The sequence below is a fragment of the Schistocerca serialis genome, chromosome 5, assembly GCF_023864345.2.
Source record: "Schistocerca serialis cubense isolate TAMUIC-IGC-003099 chromosome 5, iqSchSeri2.2, whole genome shotgun sequence".
Lineage (NCBI taxonomy): Eukaryota > Metazoa > Arthropoda > Insecta > Orthoptera > Acrididae > Schistocerca > Schistocerca serialis.
The window spans coordinates 827639727-827665879 of NC_064642.1; the positions used below are offsets into that span (position 1 = coordinate 827639727).

Genomic DNA, 26153 nt, shown 5'->3' on the forward strand with positions numbered 1-26153 from the left:
GGGCAAGCTGCAAAACGTCTCCCCACTGCATCAGGGCTGACAACTGCACGTGGGCAGGCTGCAGTACGTCTCCCACTGCATCAGGGCTGACAACTGCACGTGGGCAAGCTGCAGTACGTCTCCCCACTGCATCAGGGCTGACAACTGCACGTTGGCCAGCTGCAGTACCTCTCCCCACTGCATCAGAGCTGACAACTGCATGTGGGCAAGCTGCAGTACGTCTCCCCACTGCATCAGGGCTGACAACTGCATGTGGGCAAGCTGCAGTACGTCTCCCCACTGCCTCAGGGCTGACAACTGCATGTGGGCAAGCTGCAGTACGTCTCCCCACTGCATCAGGGCTGACAACTGCACGTGGGCAAGCTGCAGTACGTCTCCCCACTGCATCAGGGCTGACAACTGCACGTGGGCAAGCTGCAGTACGTCTCCCCACTGCATCAGGGCTGACAACTGCACGTTGGCCAGCTGCAGTACCTCTCCCCACTGCATCAGAGCTGACAACTGCATGTGGGCAAGCTGCAGTACGTCTCCCCACTGCATCAGGGCTGACAACTGCATGTGGGCAAGCTGCAGTACGTCTCCCCACTGCATCATGGCTGACAACTGCATGTGGGCAAGCTGCAGTACGTCTCCCCACTGCATCAGGGCTGACAACTGCATGTGGGCAAGCTGCAGTACGTCTCCCCACTGCATCAGCGCTGACAACTGCATGTGGGCAAACTGCAGTACGTCTCCCCACTGCATCAGGGCTGACAACTGCATGTGGGCAAGCTGCAGTACGTCTCCCCACTGCATCAGGGCTGACAACTGCATGTGGGCAAGCTGCAGTACGTCCCCCACTGCATCAGGGCTGACAACTGCATGTGGGCAAGCTGCATTACGTTTCCCCACTGCATCAGCGCTGACAACTGCACGTGGGCAAGCTGCAGTACGGCTCCCCACTGCATCAGGGCTGACAACTGCACGTGGGCAAGCTGCAGTACGTCTCCCCACTGCTTCAGGGCTGACAACTGCACGTGGGCAAGCTGCAGTACGTCTCCCCACTGCATCAGGGCTGACAACTGCATGTGGGCAAGCTGCATTACGTTTCCCCACTGCATCAGGGCTGACAACTGCACGTGGGCAAGCTGCAGTACGTCTCCCCACTGCATCAGGGCTGACAACTGCACGTGGGCAAGCTGCAGTACGTCTCCCCACTGCTTCAGGGCTAACGACTGCACGTGGGCAAGCTGCAGTACGTCTCCCCACTGCCTCAGGGCTGACAACTGCATGTGGGCAAGCTGCAGTACGTCTCCCCACTGCATCAGGGCTGACAACTGCATGTGGGCAAGCTGCAGTACGTCTCCCCACTGCATCAGGGCTGACAACTGCATGTGGGCAAACTGCAGTACGGCTCCCCACTGCATCAGGGCTGACAACTGCATGTGGGCAAGCTGCAGTACGTCTCCCCACTGCATCATGGCTGACAACTGCATGTGGGCAAGCTGCAGTACGTCTCCCCACTGCATCAGGGCTGACAACTGCATGTGGGCAAGCTGCAGTACGTCTCCCCACTGCATCAGCGCTGACAACTGCATGTGGGCAACTGCAGTACGTCTCCCCACTGCATCAGGGCTGACAACTGCATGTGGGCAAGCTGCAGTACGTCTTCCCACTGCATCAGGGCTGACAACTGCATGTGGGCAAGCTGCAGTACGTCCCCCACTGCATCAGGGCTGACAACTGCATGTGGGCAAGCTGCATTACGTTTCCCCACTGCATCAGGGCTGACAACTGCACGTGGGCAAGCTGCAGTACGTCTCCCCACTGTATCAGGGCTGACAACTGCACGTGGGCAAGCTGCAGTACGTCTCCCCACTGCTTCAGGGCTGACAACTGCACGTGGGCAAGCTGCAGTACGTCTCCCCACTGCATCAGGGCTGACAACTGCATGTGGGCAAGCTGCAGTACGTAACCCACTGCATCAGGGCTGACAACTGCATGCGGGCAAGCTGCAGTACGTTTCCCCACTGCATCAGGGCTGACAACTGCATGCGGGCAAGCTGCAGTACGTCTCCCCACTGCATCAGGGCTGACAACTGCATGTGGGCAAGCTGCAGTACGTCTCCCCACTGCATCAGGGCTGACAACTGCACGTGGGCAGGCTGCAGTACGTCTCGCCACTGCATCAGGGCAGACAACTGCATGTGGGCAAGCTGCAGTACGTCTCCCCACTGCATCAGGGGTGACAACTGCATGTGGGCAAGCTGCAGTACGTCTCCCCACTGCATCAGGGCTGACAACTGCACGTGGGCAAGCTGCAGTACGTCTCCCCACTGCATCAGGGCTGACAACTGCATGTGGGCAAACTGCAGTACGGCTCCCCACTGCATCAGGGCTGACAACTGCATGTGGGCAAGCTGCAGTACGACTCCCCACTGCATCATGGCAGACAACTGCATGTGGGCAAGCTGCAGTGCGTCTCCCCACTGCATCAGGGCTGACAACTGCATGTGGGCAAGCTGCAGTACGTCTCCCCACTGCATCAGCGCTGACAACTGCATGTGGGCAAACTGCAGTACGTCTCCCCACTGCATCAGGGCTGACAACTGCATGTGGGCAAGCTGCAGTACGTCTCCCCACTGCATCAGGGCTGACAACTGCATGTGGGCAAGCTGCAGTACGTCCCCCACTGCATCAGCGCTGACAACTGCATGTGGGCAAGCTGCATTACGTTTCCCCACTGCATCAGGGCTGACAACTGCACGTGGGCAAGCTGCAGTACGTCTCCATACTGCATCAGGGCTGACAACTGCACGTGGGCAAGCTGCAGTACGTCTCCCCACTGCTTCAGGGCTGACAACTGCACGTGGGCAAGCTGCAGTACGTCTCCCCACTGCATCAGGGATGACAACTGCACGTGGGCAAGCTGCAGTACGTCTCCCCACTGCATCAGGGCTGACAACTGCACGTGGGCAAGCTGCAGTACGTCTCCCCACTGCATCAGGGCTGACAACTGCACGTGGGCAAGCTGCAGTACGTCTCCCCACTGAATCAGGGCTGAAAACTGCACGTGGGCAAGCTGCAGTACGTCTCCCCACTGCATCAGGGCTGAAAACTGCACGTGGGCAAGCTGCAGTACGTCTCCCCACTGCATCAGGGCTGAAAGTTGCACGTAGGCAAGCTGCAGTACGTCTCCCCACTGCATCAGGGCTAACAACTGCATGTGGGCAATCTGCAGTACGTCTCCCCACTGCATCAGGGCTGACAACTGCATGTGGGCAACTGCAGTACGTCTCCCCACCGCATCAGGGCTGACAACTGCATGCGGGCAAGCTGCAGTACGTCTCCCCACTGCATCAGGGCTGACAACTGCATGTGGGCAAGCTGCAGTACGTCTCCCCACTGCATCAGGGCTGACAACTGCATGTGGGCAAGCTGGAGTACGTTTCCCCACTGCATCAGGGCTGACAACTGCATGCGGGCAAGCTGCAGTACGTTTCCCCACTGCATCAGGGCTGACAACTGCATGCGGGCAAGCTGCAGTACGTCTCCCCACTGCATCAGGGCTGACAACTGCACGTGGGCAAGCTGCAGTACGTCTCCCCACTGCATCAGGGCTGACAACTGCACGTGGGCAGGCTGCAGTACGTCTCGCCACTGCATCAGGGCTGACAACTGCATGTGGGCAAGCTGCAGTACGTCTCCCCACTGCATCAGGGGTGACAACTGCATGTGGGCAAGCTGCAGTACGTCTCCCCACTGCATCAGGGCTGACAACTGCATGTGGGCAAGCTGCAGTACGTAACCCACTGCATCAGGGCTGACAACTGCATGTGGGCAAGCTGCAGTACGTCTCCCCACTGCATCAGGGCTCACAACTGCACGTGGGCAAGCTGCAGTACGTCTCCCCACTGCATCAGGGCTGACAACTGCATGCGGGCAAGCTGCAGTACGTCTCCCCACTGCATCAGGGCTGACAACTGCACTTGGGCAAGCTGCAGTACGTCTTCCCACTGCATCAGGGCTGACAACTGCACGTGGGCAAGCTGCAGTACGTCTCCCCACTGCATCAGGGCTGACAACTGCACGTGGGCAAGCTGCAGTACGTCTCCCCACTGCATCAGGGCTGACAACTGCACGTGGGCAAGCTGCAGTACGTCTCCCCACTGCATCAGGGCTGACAGCTGCACGTGGGCAAGCTGCAGTACGTCTCCCCACTGCATCAGGCCTGACAACTGCACGTGGGCAAGCTGCAGTACGTCTCCCCACTGCATCAGGGCTGACAACTGCACGTGGGCAAGCTGCAGTACGTCTCCCCACTGCATCAGGGCTGACAACTGCACGTGGGCAAGCTGCAGTACGTCTCCCCACTGCATCAGGGCTGACAACTGCACGTGGGCAAGCTGCAGTACGTCTCCCCACTGCGTCACGGCTGAAAACTGCACTTGGGCAAGCTGCAGTACGTCTCCCCACTGCATCAGGGCTGACAACTGCACGTGGGCAAGCTGCAGTACGTCTCCCCACTGCATCAGGTCTGACAACTGCACGTGGGCAAGCTGCAGTACGTCTCCCCACTGCATCACGGCTGACAACTGCATGTGGGCAAGCTGCAGTACGTCTCCCCACTGCATCAGGGCTGACAACTGCATGTGGGAAAGCTGCAGTGCGTCTCCCCACTGCATCAGGGCTGACAACTGCATGTGGGCAAGCTGCAGTACGTCTCCCCACTGCATCAGGGCTGACAGCTGCATGTGGGCAAGCTGCAGTACGTCTCCCCACTGCATCAGGGCTGACAGCTGCATGTGGGCAAGCTGCAGTACGTCTCCCCACTGCATCAGGGCTGACAACTGCATGTGGGCAAGCTGCAGTACGTCTCCCCACTGCATCAGGCCTGATAACTGCATGTGGGCAAGCTGCAGTACGTCTCCCCACTGCATCAGGGCTGACAACTGCACGTGGGCAAGCTGCAGTACGTCTCCCCACTGCATCAGGGCTGACAACTGCACGTGGGCAAGCTGCAGTACGTCTCCCCACTGCATCAGGGCTGACAACTGCACGTGGGCAAGCTGCAGTACGTCTCCCCACTGCATCAGGGCTGACAACTGCACGTGGGCAAGCTGCAGTACGTCTCCCCACTGCATCAGGGCTGACAACTGCATGTGGGCAAGCTGCACTACGTCTCCCCACTGCATCAGGGCTGACAACTGCATGTGGGCAAGCTGCAGTACGTCTCCACACTGCATCAGGGCTGACAACTGCATGTGGGCAAGCTGCAGTACGTCTCCCTACTGCATCATCACTGACAACTGCATGTGGGCAAGCTGCAGTACGTCTCCCCACTGCATCAGGGCTGACAACTGCATGTGAGCAAGCTGCAGTACGTCTCCCCACTGCATCAGGGCTGACAACTGCACGTGGGCAAGCTGCAGTACGTCTCCCCACTGCATCAGGCCTGACAACTGCACGTGGGAAAGCTGCAGTACGTCTCCCCACTGCATCAGGCCTGATAACTGCACGTGGGCAAGCTGCAGTACGTCTCCCCACTGCATCAGGGCTGACATCTGCACGAGGGCAAGCTGCAGTACGTCTCCCCACTGCATCAGGGCTGACAACTGCATGTGGGCAAGCTGCAGTACGTCTCCCCACTGCATCAGGGCTGACAACTGCACGTGGGCAAGCTGCAGTACGTCTCCCCACTGCATCAGGCCTGACAACTGCACGTGGGCAAGCTGCAGTACGTCTCCCCACTGCATCAGGGCTGACAACTGCACGTGGGCAGGCTGCAGTACGTCTCCCCACTGCATCAGGGCAGACAACTGCATGTGGGCAAGCTGCAGTACGTCTCCCCACTGCATCAGGGGTGACAACTGCATGTGGGCAAGCTGCAGTACGTCTCCCCACTGCATCAGGGCTGACAACTGCACGTGGGCAAGCTGCAGTACGTCTCCCCACTGCATCAGGGCTGACAACTGCATGTGGGCAAACTGCAGTACGGCTCCCCACTGCATCAGGGCTGACAACTGCATGTGGGCAAGCTGCAGTACGACTCCCCACTGCATCATGGCAGACAACTGCATGTGGGCAAGCTGCAGTGCGTCTCCCCACTGCATCAGGGCTGACAACTGCATGTGGGCAAGCTGCAGTACGTCTCCCCACTGCATCAGCGCTGACAACTGCATGTGGGCAAACTGCAGTACGTCTCCCCACTGCATCAGGGCTGACAACTGCACGTGGGCAAGCTGCAGTACGTCTCCCCTCTGCATCAGGGCTGACAACTGCATGTGGGCAAACTGCAGTACGGCTCCCCACTGCATCAGGGCTGACAACTGCATGTGGGCAAGCTGCAGTACGACTCCCCACTGCATCATGGCAGACAACTGCATGTGGGCAAGCTGCAGTGCGTCTCCCCACTGCATCAGGGCTGACAACTGCATGTGGGCAAGCTGCAGTACGTCTCCCCACTGCATCAGCGCTGACAACTGCATGTGGGCAAACTGCAGTACGTCTCCCCACTGCATCAGGGCTGACAACTGCATGTGGGCAAGCTGCAGTACGTCTCCCCACTGCATCAGGGCTGACAACTGCATGTGGGCAAGCTGCAGTACGTCCCCCACTGCATCAGCGCTGACAACTGCATGTGGGCAAGCTGCATTACGTTTCCCCACTGCATCAGGGCTGACAACTGCACGTGGGCAAGCTGCAGTACGTCTCCCCACTGCATCAGGGCTGACAACTGCACGTGGGCAAGCTGCAGTACGTCTCCCCACTGCATCAGGGATGACAACTGCACGTGGGCAAGCTGCAGTACGTCTCCCCACTGCATCAGGGCTGACAACTGCACGTGGGCAAGCTGCAGTACGTCTCCCCACTGCATCAGGGCTGACAACTGCACGTGGGCAAGCTGCAGTACGTCTCCCCACTGAATCAGGGCTGAAAACTGCACGTGGGCAAGCTGCAGTACGTCTCCCCACTGCATCAGGGCTGAAAACTGCACGTGGGCAAGCTGCAGTACGTCTCCCCACTGCATCAGGGCTGAAAGTTGCACGTAGGCAAGCTGCAGTACGTCTCCCCACTGCATCAGGGCTAACAACTGCATGTGGGCAATCTGCAGTACGTCTCCCCACTGCATCAGGGCTGACAACTGCATGTGGGCAACTGCAGTACGTCTCCCCACCGCATCAGGGCTGACAACTGCATGCGGGCAAGCTGCAGTACGTCTCCCCACTGCATCAGGGCTGACAACTGCATGTGGGCAAGCTGCAGTACGTCTCCCCACTGCATCAGGGCTGACAACTGCATGTGGGCAAGCTGCAGTACGTTTCCCCACTGCATCAGGGCTGACAACTGCATGCGGGCAAGCTGCAGTACGTTTCCCCACTGCATCAGGGCTGACAACTGCATGCGGGCAAGCTGCAGTACGTCTCCCCACTGCATCAGGGCTGACAACTGCACGTGGGCAAGCTGCAGTACGTCTCCCCACTGCATCAGGGCTGACAACTGCACGTGGGCAGGCTGCAGTACGTCTCGCCACTGCATCAGGGCTGACAACTGCATGTGGGCAAGCTGCAGTACGTCTCCCCACTGCATCAGGGGTGACAACTGCATGTGGGCAAGCTGCAGTACGTCTCCCCACTGCATCAGGGCTGACAACTGCATGTGGGCAAGCTGCAGTACGTAACCCACTGCATCAGGGCTGACAACTGCATGTGGGCAAGCTGCAGTACGTCTCCCCACTGCATCAGGGCTCACAACTGCACGTGGGCAAGCTGCAGTACGTCTCCCCACTGCATCAGGGCTGACAACTGCATGCGGGCAAGCTGCAGTACGTCTCCCCACTGCATCAGGGCTGACAACTGCACTTGGGCAAGCTGCAGTACGTCTCCCCACTGCATCAGGGCTGACAACTGCACGTGGGCAAGCTGCAGTACGTCTCCCCACTGCATCAGGGCTGACAACTGCACGTGGGCAAGCTGCAGTACGTCTCCCCACTGCATCAGGGCTGACAACTGCACGTGGGCAAGCTGCAGTACGTCTCCCCACTGCATCAGGGCTGACAGCTGCACGTGGGCAAGCTGCAGTACGTCTCCCCACTGCATCAGGCCTGACAACTGCACGTGGGCAAGCTGCAGTACGTCTCCCCACTGCATCAGGGCTGACAACTGCACGTGGGCAAGCTGCAGTACGTCTCCCCACTGCATCAGGGCTGACAACTGCACGTGGGCAAGCTGCAGTACGTCTCCCCACTGCATCAGGGCTGACAACTGCACGTGGGCAAGCTGCAGTACGTCTCCCCACTGCGTCAGGGCTGAAAACTGCACTTGGGCAAGCTGCAGTACGTCTCCCCACTGCATCAGGGCTGACAACTGCACGTGGGCAAGCTGCAGTACGTCTCCCCACTGCATCAGGGCTGACAACTGCACGTGGGCAAGCTGCAGTACGTCTCCCCACTGCATCACGGCTGACAACTGCATGTGGGCAAGCTGCAGTACGTCTCCCCACTGCATCAGGGCTGACAACTGCATGTGGGAAAGCTGCAGTACGTCTCCCCACTGCATCAGGGCTGACAACTGCATGTGGGCAAGCTGCAGTACGTCTCCCCACTGCATCAGGGCTGACAGCTGCATGTGGGCAAGCTGCAGTACGTCTCCCCACTGCATCAGGGCTGACAGCTGCATGTGGGCAAGCTGCAGTACGTCTCCCCACTGCATCAGGGCTGACAACTGCATGTGGGCAAGCTGCAGTACGTCTCCCCACTGCATCAGGCCTGATAACTGCATGTGGGCAAGCTGCAGTACGTCTCCCCACTGCATCAGGGCTGACAACTGCACGTGGGCAAGCTGCAGTACGTCTCCCCACTGCATCAGGGCTGACAACTGCACGTGGGCAAGCTGCAGTACGTCTCCCCACTGCATCAGGGCTGACAACTGCACGTGGGCAAGCTGCAGTACGTCTCCCCACTGCATCAGGGCTGACAACTGCACGTGGGCAAGCTGCAGTACGTTTCCCCACTGCATCAGGGCTGACAACTGCATGTGGGCAAGCTGCACTACGTCTCCCCACTGCATCAGGGCTGACAACTGCATGTGGGCAAGCTGCAGTACGTCTCCACACTGCATCAGGGCTGACAACTGCATGTGGGCAAGCTGCAGTACGTCTCCCTACTGCATCATCGCTGACAACTGCATGTGGGCAAGCTGCAGTACGTCTCCCCACTGCATCAGGGCTGACAACTGCATGTGAGCAAGCTGCAGTACGTCTCCCCACTGCATCAGGGCTGACAACTGCACGTGGGCAAGCTGCAGTACGTCTCCCCACTGCATCAGGCCTGACAACTGCACGTGGGAAAGCTGCAGTACGTCTCCCCACTGCATCAGGCCTGACAACTGCACGTGGGCAAGCTGCAGTACGTCTCCCCACTGCATCAGGGCTGACATCTGCACGAGGGCAAGCTGCAGTACGTCTCCCCACTGCATTAGGGCTGACAACTGCATGTGGGCAAGCTGCAGTACGTCTCCCCACTGCATCAGGGCTGACAACTGCACGTGGGCAAGCTGCAGTACGTCTCCCCACTGCATCAGGCCTGACAACTGCACGTGGGCAAGCTGCAGTACGTCTCCCCACTGCATCAGGGCTGACAACTGCACGTGGGCAGGCTGCAGTACGTCTCCCCACTGCATCAGGGCTGACAACTGCATGTGGGCAAGCTGCAGTACGTCTCCCCACTGCATCAGGGCTGAGAACTGCATGTGGGCAAGCTGCAGTACATCTCCCCACTGCATCAGGGCTGACAACTGCATGTGGGCAAGCTGCAGTACGTCTCCCCACTGCATCAGGGCTGACAACTGCATGTGGGCAAGCTGCAGTACGTCTCCCCACTGCATCAGGGCTGACAACTGTATGTGGGCAAGCTGCAGTACGTCTCCCCACTGCATCAGGGCTGACAACTGCATGTGGGCAAGCTGCAGTACGTCTCCCCACTGCATCAGGGCTGACAACTGCATGTGGGCAAGCTGCAGTACGTCTCCCCACTGCATCAGGGCTGACAACTCCATGTGGGCAAGCTGCAGTACGTCTCCCCACTGCATCAGGGCTGACAACTGCATGTGGGCAAGCTGCAGTACGTCTCCCCACTGCATCAGGGCTGACAACTGCATGTGAGCAAGCTGCAGTACGTCTCCCCACTGCATCAGGGCTGACAACTGCACGTGGGCAAGCTGCAGTACGTCTCCCCACTGCATCAGGCCTGACAACTGCACGTGGGAAAGCTGCAGTACGTCTCCCCACTGCATCAGGCCTGACAACTGCACGTGGGCAAGCTGCAGTACGTCTCCCCACTGCATCAGGGCTGACATCTGCACGAGGGCAAGCTGCAGTACGTCTCCCCACTGCATCAGGGCTGACAACTGCACGTGGGCAAGCTGCAGTACGTCTCCCCACTGCATCAGGGCTGACAACTGCACGTGGGCAAGCTGCAGTACGTCTTCCCACGTCATCAGGCCTGACAACTGCATGTGGGCAAGCTGCAGTACGTCTCCCCACTGCATCAGGGCTGACAAGTGCATGTGGGCAAGCTGCAGTACGTCTCCCCACTGCATCAGGGCTGACAACTGCACGTGGGCAAGCTGCAGAACGTCTCCCCACTGCATCAGGGCTGACAACTGCACGTGGGCAAGCTGCAGTACGTCTCCCCACTGCATCAGGGCTGACAACTGCACGTGGCTAAGCTGCAGTACGTCTCCCCACTGCATCAGGGCTGACAACTGCACGTGGGCAAGCTGCAGTACGTCTCCCCACTGCATCAGGGCTGACAACTGCACGTGGGCAAGCTGCAGTACGTCTCCCCACTGCATCAGGGCTGACAACTGCACGTGGGCAAGCTGCAGTACGTCTCCCCACTGCATCAGGGCTGACAACTGCACGTGGGCAAGCTGCAGTACGTCTCCCCACTGCATCAGGGCTGACAACTGCATGTGGGCAAGCTGCAGTACGTCTCCCCACTGCATCAGGGCTGACAACTGCATGTGGGCAAGCTGCAGTACGTCTCCCCACTGCATCAGGGCTGACAACTGCATGTGGGCAAGCTGCAGTACGTCTCCCCACTGCATCAGGGCAGACATCTGCACGTGGGCCAACTGCAGTACGTCTCCCCCCTGCATCAGGGCTGACAACTGCACGTGGGCAAGCTGCAGTACGTCTCCCCACTGCATCAGGGCTGACAACTGCATGTGGGCAAGCTGCAGTACGTCTCCCCACTGCATCAGGGCTGACAACTGCACGTGGGCAAGCTGCAGTACGTCTCCCCACTGCATCAGGGCTGACAACTGCATGGTGGCAAGCTGCAGTACGTCTCCCCACTGCATCAGGGCTGACAACTGCACGTGGGCAAGCTGCAGTACGTCTCCCCACTGCATCAGGGCAGACATCTGCACGTGGGCCAGCTGCAGTACGTCTCCCACTGCATCAGGTCTGACAACTGCACGTGGGCAAGCTGCAGTACGTCTCCCCACTGCTTCAGGGCTGACAACTGCACGTGGGCAAGCTGCAGTACGTCTCCCCACTGCATCAGGTCTGACAACTGCACGTGGGCAAGCTGCATTACGTCTCGCGACTGCATCAGGGCTGACAACTGCACGTGGGCAAGCTGCAGTACGTCTCCCCACTGCATCAGGGCTGACAACTGCACGTGGGCAAGCTGCAGTACGTCTCCCCACTGCATCAGGGCTGACAACTGCATGTGGGCAAGCTGCAGTACGTCTCCCCACTGCATCAGGGCTGACAACTGCATGTGGGCAAGGTGCAGTACGTCTCCCCACTGCATCAGGGCTGACAACTGCATGTGGGAAAGCTGCAGTACGTCTCCCAACTGCATCAGGGCTGACAACTGCACGTGGGCAAGCTGCAGTACGTCTCCCCACTGCATCAGGGCTGACAACTGCACGTGGGCAAGCTGCAGTACGTCTCCCCACTGCATCAGGGCTGACAACTGCACGTGGGCAAGCTGCAGTACGTCTCCCCACTGCATCAGGGCTGACATCTGCACGTGGGCAAGCTGCAGTACGTCTCCTCACTGCATCAGGGCTGACAACTGCACGTGGGCAAGCTGCAGTGCGTCTCCCCACTGCATCAGGGCTGACAACTGCACGTGGGCAAGCTGCAGTACGTCTCCCCACTGCATCAGGGCTGACAACTGCATGTGGGCAAGGTGCAGTACGTCTCCCCACTGCATCAGGGCTGACAACTGCATGTGGGCAAGCTGCAGTACGTCTCCCAACTGCATCAGGGCTGACAACTGCACGTGGGCAAGCTGCAGTACGTCTCCCCACTGCATCAGGGCTGACAACTGCACGTGGGCAAGCTGCAGTACGTCTCCCCACTGCATCAGGGCTGACAACTGCACGTGGGCAAGCTGCAGTACGTCTCCCCACTGCATCAGGGCTGACATCTGCACGTGGGCAAGCTGCAGTACGTCTCCCCACTGCATCAGGGCTGACAACTGCACGTGGGCAAGCTGCAGTGCGTCTCCCCACTGCATCAGGGCTGACAACTGCATGTGGGCAAGCTGCAGTACGTCTCCCCACTGCATCAGGGCTGACAACTGCATGTGGGCAAGGTGCAGTACGTCTCCCCACTGCATCAGGGCTGACAACTGCATGTGGGCAAGCTGCAGTACGTCTCGACACTGCATCATGGCTGACAACTGCATGTGGGCAAGCTGCAGTACGTCTCCCCAATGCATCAGGGCTGACAACTGCATGTGGGCAAGCTGCAGTACGTCTCCCCACTGCATCAGGGCTGACAACTGCATGTGGGCAAGCTGCAGTACGTCTCCCCACTGCATCAGGGCTGACAACTGCATGTGGGCAAGCTGCAGTACGTCTCCCCACTGCATCAGGGCTGACAACTGCACGTGGGCAAGCTGCAGTACGTCTCCCCACTGCATCAGGCCTGACAACTGCACTTGGGCAAGCTGCAGTACGTCTCCCCCTTGCATCAGGCCTGACAAGTGCACGTGGGCAAGCTGCAGTACGTCTCCCCACTGCATCAGGGCTGACAACTGCACGAGGGCAAGCTGCAGTACGTCTCCCCACTGCATCAGGGCTGACAACTGCACGTGGGCAAGCTGCAGTACGTCTCCCCACTGCATCAGGCCTGACAACTGCACGTGGGCAAGCTGCAGTACGTCTCCCCACTGCATCAGGGCTGACAACTGCACGTGGGCAAGCTGCAGTACGTCTCCCCACTGCATCAGGGCTGACAACTGCACGTGGGCAAGCTGCAGTACGTCTCCCCACTGCATCAGGGCTGACAACTGCGCGTGGCCAAGCTGCAGTACGTCTCCCCACTGCATCAGGGCTGACAACTGCACGTGGGCAAGCTGCAGTATGTCTCCCCACTGCATCAGGGCTGACAACTGCACGTGGGCAAGCTGCAGTACGTCTCCCCACTGCATCAGGGCTGACAGCTGCATGTGGGCAAGCTGCAGTACGTCTCCCCACTGCATCAGGGCTGACAACTGCATGTGGGCAAGCTGCAGTACGTCTCCCCACTGCATCAGGGCTGACAACTGCATGTGGGCAGGCTGCAGTACGTCTCCCCACTGCATCAGGTTTGACAACTGCATGTGAGCAAGCTGCAGTACGTCTCCCCACTGCATCAGGGCTGACAACTGCACGTGGGCAAGCTGCAGTACGTCTCCCCACTGCATCAGGCCTGACAACTGCACGTGGGCAAGCTGCAGTACGTCTCCCCACTGCATCAGGCCTGACAACTGCACGTGGGCAAGCTGCAGTACATCTCCCCACTGCATCAGGGCTGACAACTGCACGAGGGCAAGCTGCAGTACGTCTCCCCACTGCATCAGGGCTGACAACTGCACGTGGGCAAGCTGCAGTACGTCTCCCCACTGCATCAGGCCTGACAACTTCACGTGGGCAAGCTGCAGTACGTCTCCCCACTGCATCAGGGCTGACAACTGCACGTGGGCAAGCTGCAGTACGTCTCCCCACTGCATCAGGGCTGACAACTGCACGTGGGCAAGCTGCAGTACGTCTCCCCACTGCATCAGGGCTGACAACTGCACGTGGGCAAGCTGCAGTACGTCTCCCCACTGCATCAGGGCTGACAGCTGCATGTGGGCAAGCTGCAGTACGTCTCCCCACTGCATCAGGGCTGACAACTGCATGTGGGCAAGCTGCACTACGTCTCCCCACTGCATCAGGGCTTACAACTGCATGTGAGCAAGCTGCAGTACGTCTCCCCACTGCATCAGGGCTGACAACTGCACGTGGGCAAGCTGCAGTACGTCTCCCCACTGCATCAGGCCTGACAACTGCACGTGGGCAAGCTGCAGTACGTCTCCCCACTGCATCAGGCCTGACAACTGCACGTGGGCAAGCTGCAGTACGTCTCCCCACTGCATCAGGGCTGACAACTGCACGAGGGCAAGCTGCAGTACGTCTCCCCACTGCATCAGGGCTGACAACTGCACGTGGGCAAGCTGCAGTACGTCTCCCCACTGCATCAGGCCTGACAACTGCACGTGGGCAAGCTGCAGTACGTCTCCCCACTGCATCAGGCCTGACAACTGCACGTGGGCAAGCTGCAGTACGTCTCCCCACTGTATCAGGGCTGACAACTGCACGTGGGCAAGCTGCAGTACCACTCCCCACTGCATCAGGGCTGACAACTGCATGTGGGCAAGCTGCAGTACGTCTCCCCACTGCATCAGGGCTGACAACTGCATGTGGGCAAGCTGCAGTACGTCTCCCCACTGCATCAGGGCTGACATCTGCACGTGGGCAAGCTGCAGTACGTCTTCCCACTGCATCAGGGCTGACAACTGCACGTGGGCAAGCTGCAGTACGTCTCCCCACTGCTTCAGGGCTGACAACTGCACGTGGGCAAGCTGCAGTACGTCTCCCCACTGCATCAGGGCTGACAACTGCACATGGGCAAGCTGCAGTACGTCTCGCGACTGCATCAGGGCTGACAACTGCATGTGGGCAAGCTGCAGTACGTCTCCCCACTGCATCAGGGCTGACAAATGCACGTGGGCAAGCTGCAGTACGTCTCCCCACTGCATCAGGGCTATCAACTGCACGTGGGCAAGCTGCAGTACGTCTCCCCACTGCATCAGGGCTGACAACTGCAAGTGAGCAAGCTGCAGTACGTCTCCCCACTGCATCAGGGCTGACAACTGCATGTGGGCAAGCTGCAGTACGTCTCCCCACTGCATTAGTGCTGACAGCTGCATGTGGGCAAGCTGCAGTACGTCTCCCCACTGCATCAGGGCTGACAACTGTATGTGGGCAAGCTGCAGTACGTCTCCCCACTGCATCAGGGCTGACAACTGCATGTGGGCAAGCTGCAGTACGTCTCCCCACTGCATCAGGGCTGACAACTGCATGTGAGCAAGCTGCAGTACGTCTCCCCACTGCATCAGGGCTGACAACTGCACGTGGGCAAGCTGCAGTACGTCTCCCCACTGCATCAGGCCTGACAACTGCACATGGGCAAGCTGCAGTACGTCTCCCCACTGCATCAGGCCTGACAACTGCACGTGGGCAAGCTGCAGTACGTCTCCCCACTGCATCAGGGCTGACAACTGCACGTGGGCAAGCTGCAGTACGTCTCCCCACTGCATCAGGCCTGACAACTGCACGTGGGCAAGCTGCAGTACGTCTCCCCACTGCATCAGGCCTGACAACTGCACGTGGGCAAGCTGCAGTACGTCTCCCCACTGTATCAGGGCTGACAACTGCACGTGGGCAAGCTGCAGTACCACTCCCCACTGCATCAGGGCTGACAACTGCATGTGGGCAAGCTGCAGTACGTCTCCCCACTGCATCAGGGCTGACAACTGCATGTGGGCAAGCTGCAGTACGTCTCCCCACTGCATCAGGGCTGACATCTGCACGTGGGCAAGCTGCAGTACGTCTTCCCACTGCATCAGGGCTGACATCTGCACGTGGGCAAGCTGCAGTACGTCTCCCCACTGCTTCAGGGCTGACAACTGCACGTGGGCAAGCTGCAGTACGTCTCCCCACTGCATCAGGGCTGACAACTGCACATGGGCAAGCTGCAGTACGTCTCGCGACTGCATCAGGGCTGACAACTGCATGTGGGCAAGCTGCAGTACGTCTCCCCACTGCATCAGGGCTGACAAATGCACGTGGGCAAGCTGCAGTACGTCTCCCCACTGCATCAGGGCTATCAACTGCACGTGGGCAAGCTGCAGTACGTCTCCCCACTGCATCAGGGCTGACAACTGCAAGTGAGCAAGCTGCAGTACGTCTCCCCACTGCATCAGGGCTGACAACTGCATGTGGGCAAGCTGCAGTACGTCTCCCCACTGCATTAGTGCTGACAGCTGCATGTGGGCAAGCTGCAGTACGTCTCCCCACTGCATCAGGGCTGACAACTGTATGTGGGCAAGCTGCAGTACGTCTCCCCACTGCATCAGGGCTGACAACTGCATGTGGGCAAGCTGCAGTACGTCTCCCCACTGCATCAGGGCTGACAACTGCATGTGAGCAAGCTGCAGTACGTCTCCCCACTGCATCAGGGCTGACAACTGCACGTGGGCAAGCTGCAGTACGTCTCCCCACTGCATCAGGCCTGACAACTGCACATGGGCAAGCTGCAGTACGTCTCCCCACTGCATCAGGCCTGACAACTGCACGTGGGCAAGCTGCAGTACGTCTCCCCACTGCATCAGGGCTGACAACTGCATGAGGGCAAGCTGCAGTACGTCTCCCCACTGCATCAGGGCTGACAACTGCACGTGGGCAAGCTGCAGTACGTCTCCCCACTGCATCAGGCCTGACAACTGCACGTGGGCAAGCTGCAGTACGTCTCCCCACTGCATCAGGGCTGACAACTGCACGTGGGCAAGCTGCAGTACGTCTCCCCACTGCATCAGGGATGACAACTGCACGTGGGCAAGCTGCAGTACGTCTCCCCACTGCATCAGGGCTGACAACTGCACGTGGGCAAGCTGCAGTACGTCTCCCCACTGCATCAGGGCTGACAACTGCACGTGGGCAAGCTGCAGTACGACTCCCCACTGCATCAGGGCTGACAACTGCACGTGGGCAAGCTGCAGTACGTCTCCCCACTGCATCAGGGCTGACAACTGCACGTGGGCAAGCTGCAGTACGTCTCCCCACTGCATCAGGGCTGACAACCGCACGTGGGCAAGCGGCAGTACGTCTCCCCACTGCATCAGGGCTGACAACTGCATGTGGGCAAGCTGCAGTACGTCTCCCCACTGCATCAGGCCTGACAACTGCACGTGGGCAAGCTGCAGTACGTCTCCCCACTGCATCAGGCCTGACAACTGCACGTGGGCAAGCTGCAGTACGTCTCCCCACTGCATCAGGGCTGACAACTGCACGAGGGCAAGCTGCAGTACGTCTCCCCACTGCATCAGGGCTGACAACTGCACGTGGGCAAGCTGCAGTACGTCTCCCCACTGCATCAGGGCTGACAACTGCACGTGGGCAAGCTGCAGTACGTCTCCCCACTGCATCAGGGCTGACAACTGCACGTGGGCAAGCTGCAGTACATCTCCCCACTGCATCAGGGCTGACAACTGCACGTGGGCAAGCTGCAGTACGTCTCCCCACTGCATCAGGGCTGACAACTGCACGTGGGCAAGCTGCAGTACGTCTCCCCACTGCATCAGGGCTGACAACTGCACGTGGGCAAGCTGCAGTACGTCTCCCCACTGCATCAGGGCTGACAACTGCACGTGGGCAAGCTGCAGTACGTCTCCCCACTGCATCAGGGCTGACAACTGCACGTGGGCAAGCTGCAGTACGTCTCCCCACTGCATCAGGGCTGACAACTGCACGTGGGCAAGCTGCAGTACGTCTCCCCACTGCATCAGTGCTGACAGCTGCATGTGGGCAAGCTGCAGTACGTCTCCCCACTGCATCAGTGCTGACAGCTGCATGTGGGCAAGCTGCAGTACGTCTCCCCACTGCATCAGGGCTGACAACTGTATGTGGGCAAGCTGCAGTACGTCTCCCCACTGCATCAGGGCTGACAACTGCATGTTGGCAAGCTGCAGTACGTCTCCCCACTGCATCAGGGCTGACAACTGCATGTGGGCAAGCTGCAGTACGTCTCCCCACTGCATCAGGGCTGACAACTGCACGTGGGCAAGCTGCAGTACGTCTCCCCACTGCATCAGGCCTGACAACTGCACGTGGGCAAGCTGCAGTACGTCTCCCCACTGCATCAGGGCTGACAACTGCACGTGGGCAAGCTGCAGTACGTCTCCCCACTGCATCAGGGCTGACAACTGCACGTGGGCAAGCTGCAGTACGTCTCCCCACTTCATCAGGGCTCACAACTGCACGTGGGCAAGCTGCAGTACGTCTCCCCACTGCATCAGGGCTGACAACTGCACGTGGGCATGCTGCAGTACGTCTCCCCACTGCATCAGGGCTGACAACTGCACGTGGGCAAGCTGCAGTACGTCTCCCCACTGCATCAGGGCTGACAACTGCATGTGGGCAAGCTGCAGTGCGTCTCCCCACTGCATCAGGGCTGACATCTGCATGTGGGCAAGCTGCAGTACGTCTCCCCACTGCATCAGGGCTGACAACTGCACGTGGGCAAGCTGCAGTACGTCTCCCCACCGCATCAGGGCTGACAACTGCATGTGGGCAAGCTGCAGTACGTCTCCCCACTGCATCAGGGCTGACAACTGCATGTGAGCAAGCTGCAGTACGTCTCCCCACTGCATCAGGGCTGACAACTGCACGTGGGCAAGCTGCAGTACGTCTCCCCACTGCATCAGGCCTGACAACTGCACGTGGGCAAGCTGCAGTACGTCTCCCCTTTGCATCAGGGCTGACAACTGCACGAGGGCAAGCTGCAGTACGTCTCCCCACTGCATCAGGGCTGACAACTGCACGTGGGCAAGCTGCAGTACGCCTCCCCACTGCATCAGGGCTGACAACTGCACGTGGGCAAGCTGCAGTACGTCTCCCCACTGCATCAGGCCTGACAACTGCACGTGGGCAAGCTGCAGTACGTCTCCCCACTGCATCAGGGCTGACAACTGCACGTGGGCAAGTTGCAGTACGTCTCCCCACTGCATCAGGGCTGACAACTGCACGTGGGCAAGCTGCAGTACGTCTCCCCACTGCATCAGGGCTGACAACTGCACGTGGGCAAGCTGCAGTACGTCTCCCCACTGCATCAGGGCTGACAACTGCACGTGGGCAAGCTGCAGTACGTCTCCCCACTGCATCAGGGCTGACAACTGCACGTGGGGAAGCTGCAGTACGTCTCCCCACTGCATCAGGGCTGACAACTGCACGTGGGCAAGCTGTAGTACGTCTCCCCACTGCATCAGGGCTGACAACTGCACGTGGGCAAGCTGCAGCACGTCTCCGCACTGCATCAGGGCTGACAACTGCATGTGGGAAAGCTGCAGTACGTCTCCCCACTGCATCAGGGCTGACAACTGCTGTTGGGCAAGCTGCAGTACGTCTCCCCACTGCATCAGGGCTGACAACTGCATGTGGGCAAGCTGCAGTACGTCTCCCCACTGCGTCAGGGCTGACAACTGCATGTGGGCAAGCTGCAGTACGCCTCCCTACTGCGTCAGGGCTGACACTGCATGTGGGCAAGCTGCAGTACGTCTCCCCACTGCGTCAGCGCTGACAACTGCATGTGGGCAAGCTGCAGTACGTCTCCCCACTGCATCAGGGCTGACAACTGCATGTGGGCAAGCTGCAGTACGTCTCCCCACTGCATCAGGGCTGACAACTGCATGTGGGCAAGCTGCAGTACGTCTCCCCACTGCATCAGGGCTGACAACCGAATGTGGGCAAGCTGCAGTACGTCTCCCCACTGCATCAGGGCTGACAACTGCATGTGGGCAGGCTGCAGTACGTCTCCCCACTGCATCAGGGCGGTCAACTGCATGTGGGCAAGCTGCAGTACGTCTCCCCACTGCATCAGGGCTGACAACTGCATGTGGGCAGGCTGCAGTACGTCTCCCCACTGCATCCGGGCTGACAACTGCATAAGGGCAAGCTGCAGTACGTCTCCCCACTGCATCAGGGCTGACAACTGCATGTGGGCAAGCTGCAGTACGTCTCCCCACTGCATCAGGGCTGACAACTGAACGTGGGCAAGCTGCAGTACGTCTCCCCACTGCATCACGGCTGACAACTGCACGTGGGCAAGCTGCAGTACGTCTCCCCACTGCATCAGGGCTGACAACTGCACGTGGGCAAGCTGCAGTACGTCTCCCCACGGCATCAGGGCTGACATCTGCACGCAGGCAAGCTGCAGTACGTCTCCCCACTGCATCAGGGCCGACAACTGCACGTGGGCAAGCTGCAGTACTTCTCCCCACTGCATCAGGGCCGACAACTGCACGTGGGCAAGCTGCAGTACGTCTCCCCACTGCATCAGGGCTGACAACTGCATGTGGGCAAGCTCGAGTACGTCTCCCCACTGCGTCAGGGCTGACAACTGCATGTGGGCAAGCTGCAGTACGTCTCCCCACTGCGTCAGGGCTGACAACTGAATGTGGGCAAGCTGCAGTACGTTTCCCCACTGCGTCAGGGCTGACAACTGCATGTGGGCAAGCTGCAGTACGTCTCCCCACTGCATCAGGGCTGACAACTGCACGTGGGCAAGCTGCAGTACGTCTCCCCACTGCATCAGGGCTGACAACTGCACGTGGGCAAGCTGCAGTACGTCTCCCCACTGCATCAGGGCTGACAACTGCACGTGGGCAAGCTGCAGTACGTCTCCCCACTGCATCAGGGCTGACAACTGCACGTGGGCAAGCTGCAGTACGTCTCCCCACTGCATCAGGGCTGACAACTGCACGTGGGCAAGCTGCAGTACGTCTCCCCACTGCATCAGGGCTGACAACTGCTTGTGGGCAAGCTGCAGTACGTCTCCCACTGCATCAGGGCTGACAACTGCTGTTGGGCAAGCTGCAGTACGTCTCCCCACTGCATCAGGGCTGACAACTGCATGTGGGCAAGCTGCAGTACGTCTCCCCACTGCATCAGGGCTGACAACTGCATGTGGGCAAGCTGCAGTACGTCTCCCCACTGCATCAGGGCTGACAACTGCATGTGGGCAAGCTGCAGTACGTCTCCCCACTGCATCAGGGCTGACAACTGCATGTGGGCAAGCTGCAGTACGTCTCCCCAGTGCATCAGGGCTGACAACTGCATGTGGGAAGGCTGCAGAACGTCTCCCCACTGCATCGGGGCTGACAACTGCACGTGGGCAAGCTGCAGTACGTCTCCCCACTGCATCAGGGCTGACAACTGCACGTGGGCAAGCTGCAGTACGTCTCCCCACTGCATCGGGGCTGACAACTGCACGTGGGCAAGCTGCAGTACGTCTCCCCACTGCATCAGGGCTGACAACTGCACGTGGGCAAGCTGCAGTACGTCTCCCCACTGCATCAGGGCCGACAACTGCACGTGGGCAAGCTGCAGTACGTCTCCCCACTGCATCAGGGCCGACAACTGCACGTGGGCAAGCTGCAGTACGTCTCCCCACTGCATCAGGGCTGACAACTGCATGTGGGCAAGCTGCAGTACGTCTCCCCACTGCGTCAGGGCTGACAACTGCATGTGGGCAAGCTGCAGTACTTCTCCCCACTGCGACAGGGCTGACAACTGAATGTGGGCAAGCTGCAGTACGTTTCCCCACTGCGTCAGGGCTGACAACTGCATGTGGGCAAGCTGCAGTACGTCTCCCCACTGCGTCAGGGCTGACAACTGCATGTGGGCAAGCTGCAGTACGTCTCCGCACTGCGTCAGGGCTGACAACTGCATGTGGGCAAGCTGCAGTACGTCTCCGCACTGCGTCAGGGCTGACAACTGCATGTGGGCAAGCTGCAGTACGTCTCCCACTGCGTCAGGGCTGACAACTGCATTTGGGCAAGCTGCAGTACGTCTCCCCACTGCGTCAGGGCTGACAACTGCGCGTGGGCAAGCTGCAGTACGTCTCCCCACTGCATCAGGGCTGACAACTGCACGTGGGCAAGCTGCAGTACGTCTCCCCACTGCATCAGGGCTGACAACTGCACGTGGGCAAGCTGCAGTACGTCTCCCCACTGCATCAGGACTGACAACTGCACGTGGGCAAGCTGCAGTACGTCTCCCCACTGCATCAGGGCTGACAACTGCACGTGGGCAAGCTGTAGTTCGTCTCCCCACTGCATCAGGGCTGACAACTGCACGTGGGCAAGCTGCAGTACGTCTCCCCACTGCATCAGGGCTGACAACTGCATGTGGGCAAGCTGCAGTACGTCTCCCACTGCATCAGGGCTGACAACTGCTGTTGGGCAAGCTGCAGTACGTCTCCCCACTGCATCAGGGCTGACAACTGCATGTGGGCAAGCTGCAGCACGTCTCCCCACTGCATCAGGGCTGACAACTGCATGTGGGCAAGCTGCAGTACGTCTCCCCAGTGCATCAGGCCTGACAACTGCATGTGGGCAAGCTGCAGTACTTCTCCCCACTGCATCAGGGCTGACAACTGAATGTGGGCAAACTGCAGTACGTTTCCCCACTGCGTCAGGGCTGACAACTGCATGTGGGCAAGCTGCAGTACGTCTCCCCACTGCATCAGGGCTGACAACTTCATGTGGGCAAGCTGCAGTACGTCTCCCCACTGCATCAGGGCTGACAACTGCATGTGGGCAAGCTGCAGTACGTCTCCCCACTGCATCAGGGCTGACAACTGCATGTGGGCAAGCTGCAGTACGTCTCCCCACTGCATCAGGGCTGACAACTGCACGTGGGCAAGCTGCAGTACGTCTCCCCACTGCATCAGGGCGGTCAACTGCATGTGGGCAAGCTGCAGTACGTCTCCCCACTGCGTCAGGGCTGACAACTGCATGTGGGCAAGCTGCAGTACGTCTCCCCACTGCGTCAGGGCTGACAACTGAATGTGGGCAAGCTGCAGTACGTTTCCCCACTGCGTCAGGGCTTACAACTGCATGTGGGCAAGCTGCAGTACGTCTCCCCACTGCATCAGGGCTGACAACTGCACGTGGGCAAGCTGCAGTACGTCTCCCCACTGCATCAGGGCTGACAACTGCACGTGGGCAAGCTGCAGTACGTCTCCCCACTGCATCAGGGCTGACAACTGCACGTGGGCAAGCTGCAGTACGTCTCCCCACTGCATCAGGGCTGACAACTGCACGTGGGCAAGCTCCAGTACGTCTCCCCACTGCATCAGGACTGACAACTGCACGTGGGCAAGCTGCAGTACGTCTCCCCACTGCATCAGGGCTGACAACTGCACGTGTGCAAGCTGTAGTTCGTCTCCCCACTGCATCAGGGCTGACAACTGCACGTGGGCAAGCTGCAGTACGTCTCCCCACTGCATCAGGGCTGACAACTGCATGTGGGCAAGCTGCAGTACGTCTCCCCACTGCATCAGGGCTGACAACTGCTGTTGGGCAAGCTGCAGTACTTCTCCCCACTGCATCAGGGCTGACAACTGCATGTGGGCAAGCTGCAGTACGTCTCCCCACTGCGTCAGGGCTGACAACTGCATGTGGGCAAGCTGCAGTACGCCTCCCTACTGCGTCAGGGCTGACACTGCATGTGGGCAAGCTGCAGTTTGTCTCCCCACTGCGTCAGCGCTGACAACTGCATGTGGGCAAGCTGCAGTACGTCTCCCCACTGCATCAGGGCTGACAACTGCATGTGGGCAAGCTCCAGTACGTCTCCCCACTGCATCAGGGCTGACAACTGCACGTGGGCAAGCTGCAGTACGTCTCCCCACTGCATCAGGGCTGACAACTGCACGTGGGCAAGCTGCAGTACGTCTCCCCACTGCATCAGGGCTGACAACTGCATGTGGGCAAGCTGCAGTACGTCTCCCCACTGCATCAGGGCTGACAACTGCATGTGGGCAAGCTGCAGTACGTCTCTGCACTGCATCAGGGCTGACAACTGCATGTGGGCAAGCTGCAGTACGTCTCCCCACTGCATCGGGGCTGACAACTGCACGTGGGCAAGCTGCAGTACGTCTCCCCACTGCATCAGGGCTGACAACTGCACGTGGGCAAGCTGCAGTACGTCTCCCCACTGCATCAGGGCTGACAACTGCACGTGGGCAAGCTGCAGTACGTCTCCCCACTGCATCAGGGCTGACAACTGCACGTGGGCAAGCTGCAGTACGTCTCCTCACTGCATCAGGGCCGACAACTGCACGTGGGCAAGCTGCAGTACGTCTCCCCACTGCATCAGGGCCGACAACTGCACGTGGGCAAGCTGCAGTACGTCTCCCCACTGCATCAGGGCTGACAACTGCATGTGGGCAAGCTGCAGTACGTCTCCCCACTGCGTCAGGGCTGACAACTGCATGTGGGCAAGCTGCAGTACTTCTCCCCACTGCGTCAGGGCTGACAACTGAATGTGGGCAAGCTGCAGTACGTTTCCCCACTGCGTCAGGGCTGACAACTGCATGTGGGCAAGCTGCAGTACGTCTCCCCACTGCGTCAGGGCTGACAACTGCATGTGGGCAAGCTGCAGTACGTCTCCGCACTGCGTCAGGGCTGACAACTGCATGTGGGCAAGCTGCAGTACGTCTCCCCACTGCGTCAGGGCTGACAACTGCATGTGGGCAAGGTGCAGTACGTCTCCCCACTGAATCAGGGCTGACAACTGCACGTGGGCAAGCTGCAGTACGTCTCCCCACTGCATCAGGGCTGACAACTGCACGTGGGCAAGCTGCAGTACGTCTCCCCACTGCATCAGGGCTGACAACTGCATGTGGGCAAGCTGCAGTACGTCTCCCCACTGCATCAGGGCTGACAACTTCATGTGGGCAAGCTGCAGTACGTCTCCCCACTGCATCAGGGCTGACAACTGCATGTGGGAAAGCTGCAGTACGTCTCCCCACTGCATCAGGGCTGACAACTGCATGTGGGCAAGCTGCAGTACGTCTCCCCACTGCATCAGGGCTGACAACTGCATGTGGGCAAGCTGCAGTGCGTCTCCCCACTGCATCAGGGCTGACATCTGCATGTGGGCAAGCTGCAGTACGTCTCCCCACTGCATCAGGGCTGACAACTGCACGTGGGCAAGCTGCAGTACGTCTCCCCACCGCATCAGGGCTGACAACTGCATGTGGGCAAGCTGCAGTACGTCTCCCCACTGCATCAGGGCTGACAACTGCATGTGAGCAAGCTGCAGTACGTCTCCCCACTGCATCAGGGCTGACAACTGCACGTGGGCAAGCTGCAGTACGTCTCCCCACTGCATCAGGCCTGACAACTGCACGTGGGCAAGCTGCAGTACGTCTCCCCTTTGCATCAGGGCTGACAACTGCACGAGGGCAAGCTGCAGTACGTCTCCCCACTGCATCAGGGCTGACAACTGCACGTGGGCAAGCTGCAGTACGCCTCCCCACTGCATCAGGGCTGACAACTGCACGTGGGCAAGCTGCAGTACGTCTCCCCACTGCATCAGGCCTGACAACTGCACGTGGGCAAGCTGCAGTACGTCTCCCCACTGCATCAGGGCTGACAACTGCACGTGGGCAAGTTGCAGTACGTCTCCCCACTGCATCAGGGCTGACAACTGCACGTGGGCAAGCTGCAGTACGTCTCCCCACTGCATCAGGGCTGACAACTGCACGTGGGCAAGCTGCAGTACGTCTCCCCACTGCATCAGGGCTGACAACTGCACGTGGGCAAGCTGCAGTACGTCTCCCCACTGCATCAGGGCTGACAACTGCACGTGGGGAAGCTGCAGTACGTCTCCCCACTGCATCAGGGCTGACAACTGCACGTGGGCAAGCTGTAGTACGTCTCCCCACTGCATCAGGGCTGACAACTGCACGTGGGCAAGCTGCAGCACGTCTCCGCACTGCATCAGGGCTGACAACTGCATGTGGGAAAGCTGCAGTACGTCTCCCCACTGCATCAGGGCTGACAACTGCTGTTGGGCAAGCTGCAGTACGTCTCCCCACTGCATCAGGGCTGACAACTGCATGTGGGCAAGCTGCAGTACGTCTCCCCACTGCGTCAGGGCTGACAACTGCATGTGGGCAAGCTGCAGTACGCCTCCCTACTGCGTCAGGGCTGACACTGCATGTGGGCAAGCTGCAGTACGTCTCCCCACTGCGTCAGCGCTGACAACTGCATGTGGGCAAGC

At 59.6% G+C, this 26153-nt stretch overlaps 4 protein-coding genes across 4 annotated transcripts; all 4 read right to left on the reverse strand.

Annotated features, from left to right (window-relative positions):
• Nucleotides 1-794: 794 nt before the first annotated feature.
• On the reverse strand, nt 795-1577 carry LOC126482253 (uncharacterized). The gene has a single exon (XM_050106233.1). The coding sequence runs from the start codon at nt 1575-1577 to the stop codon at nt 795-797; it is 783 nt and encodes a 260-aa protein (XP_049962190.1).
• Nucleotides 1578-19602: 18025 nt separating this feature from the next.
• Nucleotides 19603-20877, reverse strand: LOC126482254 (uncharacterized). Its single transcript, XM_050106235.1, has one exon. It carries the CDS (start codon nt 20875-20877, stop codon nt 19603-19605), a length of 1275 nt encoding a protein of 424 aa, XP_049962192.1.
• On the reverse strand, nt 20877-21863 carry LOC126482255 (uncharacterized). The gene has a single exon (XM_050106236.1). It carries the CDS (start codon nt 21861-21863, stop codon nt 20877-20879), a length of 987 nt encoding a protein of 328 aa, XP_049962193.1.
• A 2316-nt stretch (nt 21864-24179) lies between these two features.
• LOC126482256 (uncharacterized) lies at nt 24180-26042 on the reverse strand. Its single transcript, XM_050106237.1, has one exon. It carries the CDS (start codon nt 26040-26042, stop codon nt 24180-24182), a length of 1863 nt encoding a protein of 620 aa, XP_049962194.1.
• Between the last annotated feature and the right edge of the window lie 111 nt (nt 26043-26153).

What these genes read in the sequence shown, in the direction of transcription:
- LOC126482253 (XM_050106233.1), bottom strand. Translation starts at nt 1,577, where the DNA reads ATGCAGTTGTCAGCGCTGATGCAGTGGGGAGACGTACTGCAGCTTGCC.
- LOC126482255 (XM_050106236.1), bottom strand. Translation starts at nt 21,863, where the DNA reads ATGCAGTTGTCAGCCCTGACGCAGTGCGGAGACGTACTGCAGCTTGCC.
- LOC126482256 (XM_050106237.1), bottom strand. Translation starts at nt 26,042, where the DNA reads ATGCAGTTGTCAGCCCTGACGCAGTGGGGAGACGTACTGCAGCTTGCC.
- LOC126482254 (XM_050106235.1), bottom strand. Translation starts at nt 20,877, where the DNA reads ATGCAGTGGGGAGACGTACTGCAGCTTGCCCACGTGCAGTTGTCAGCC.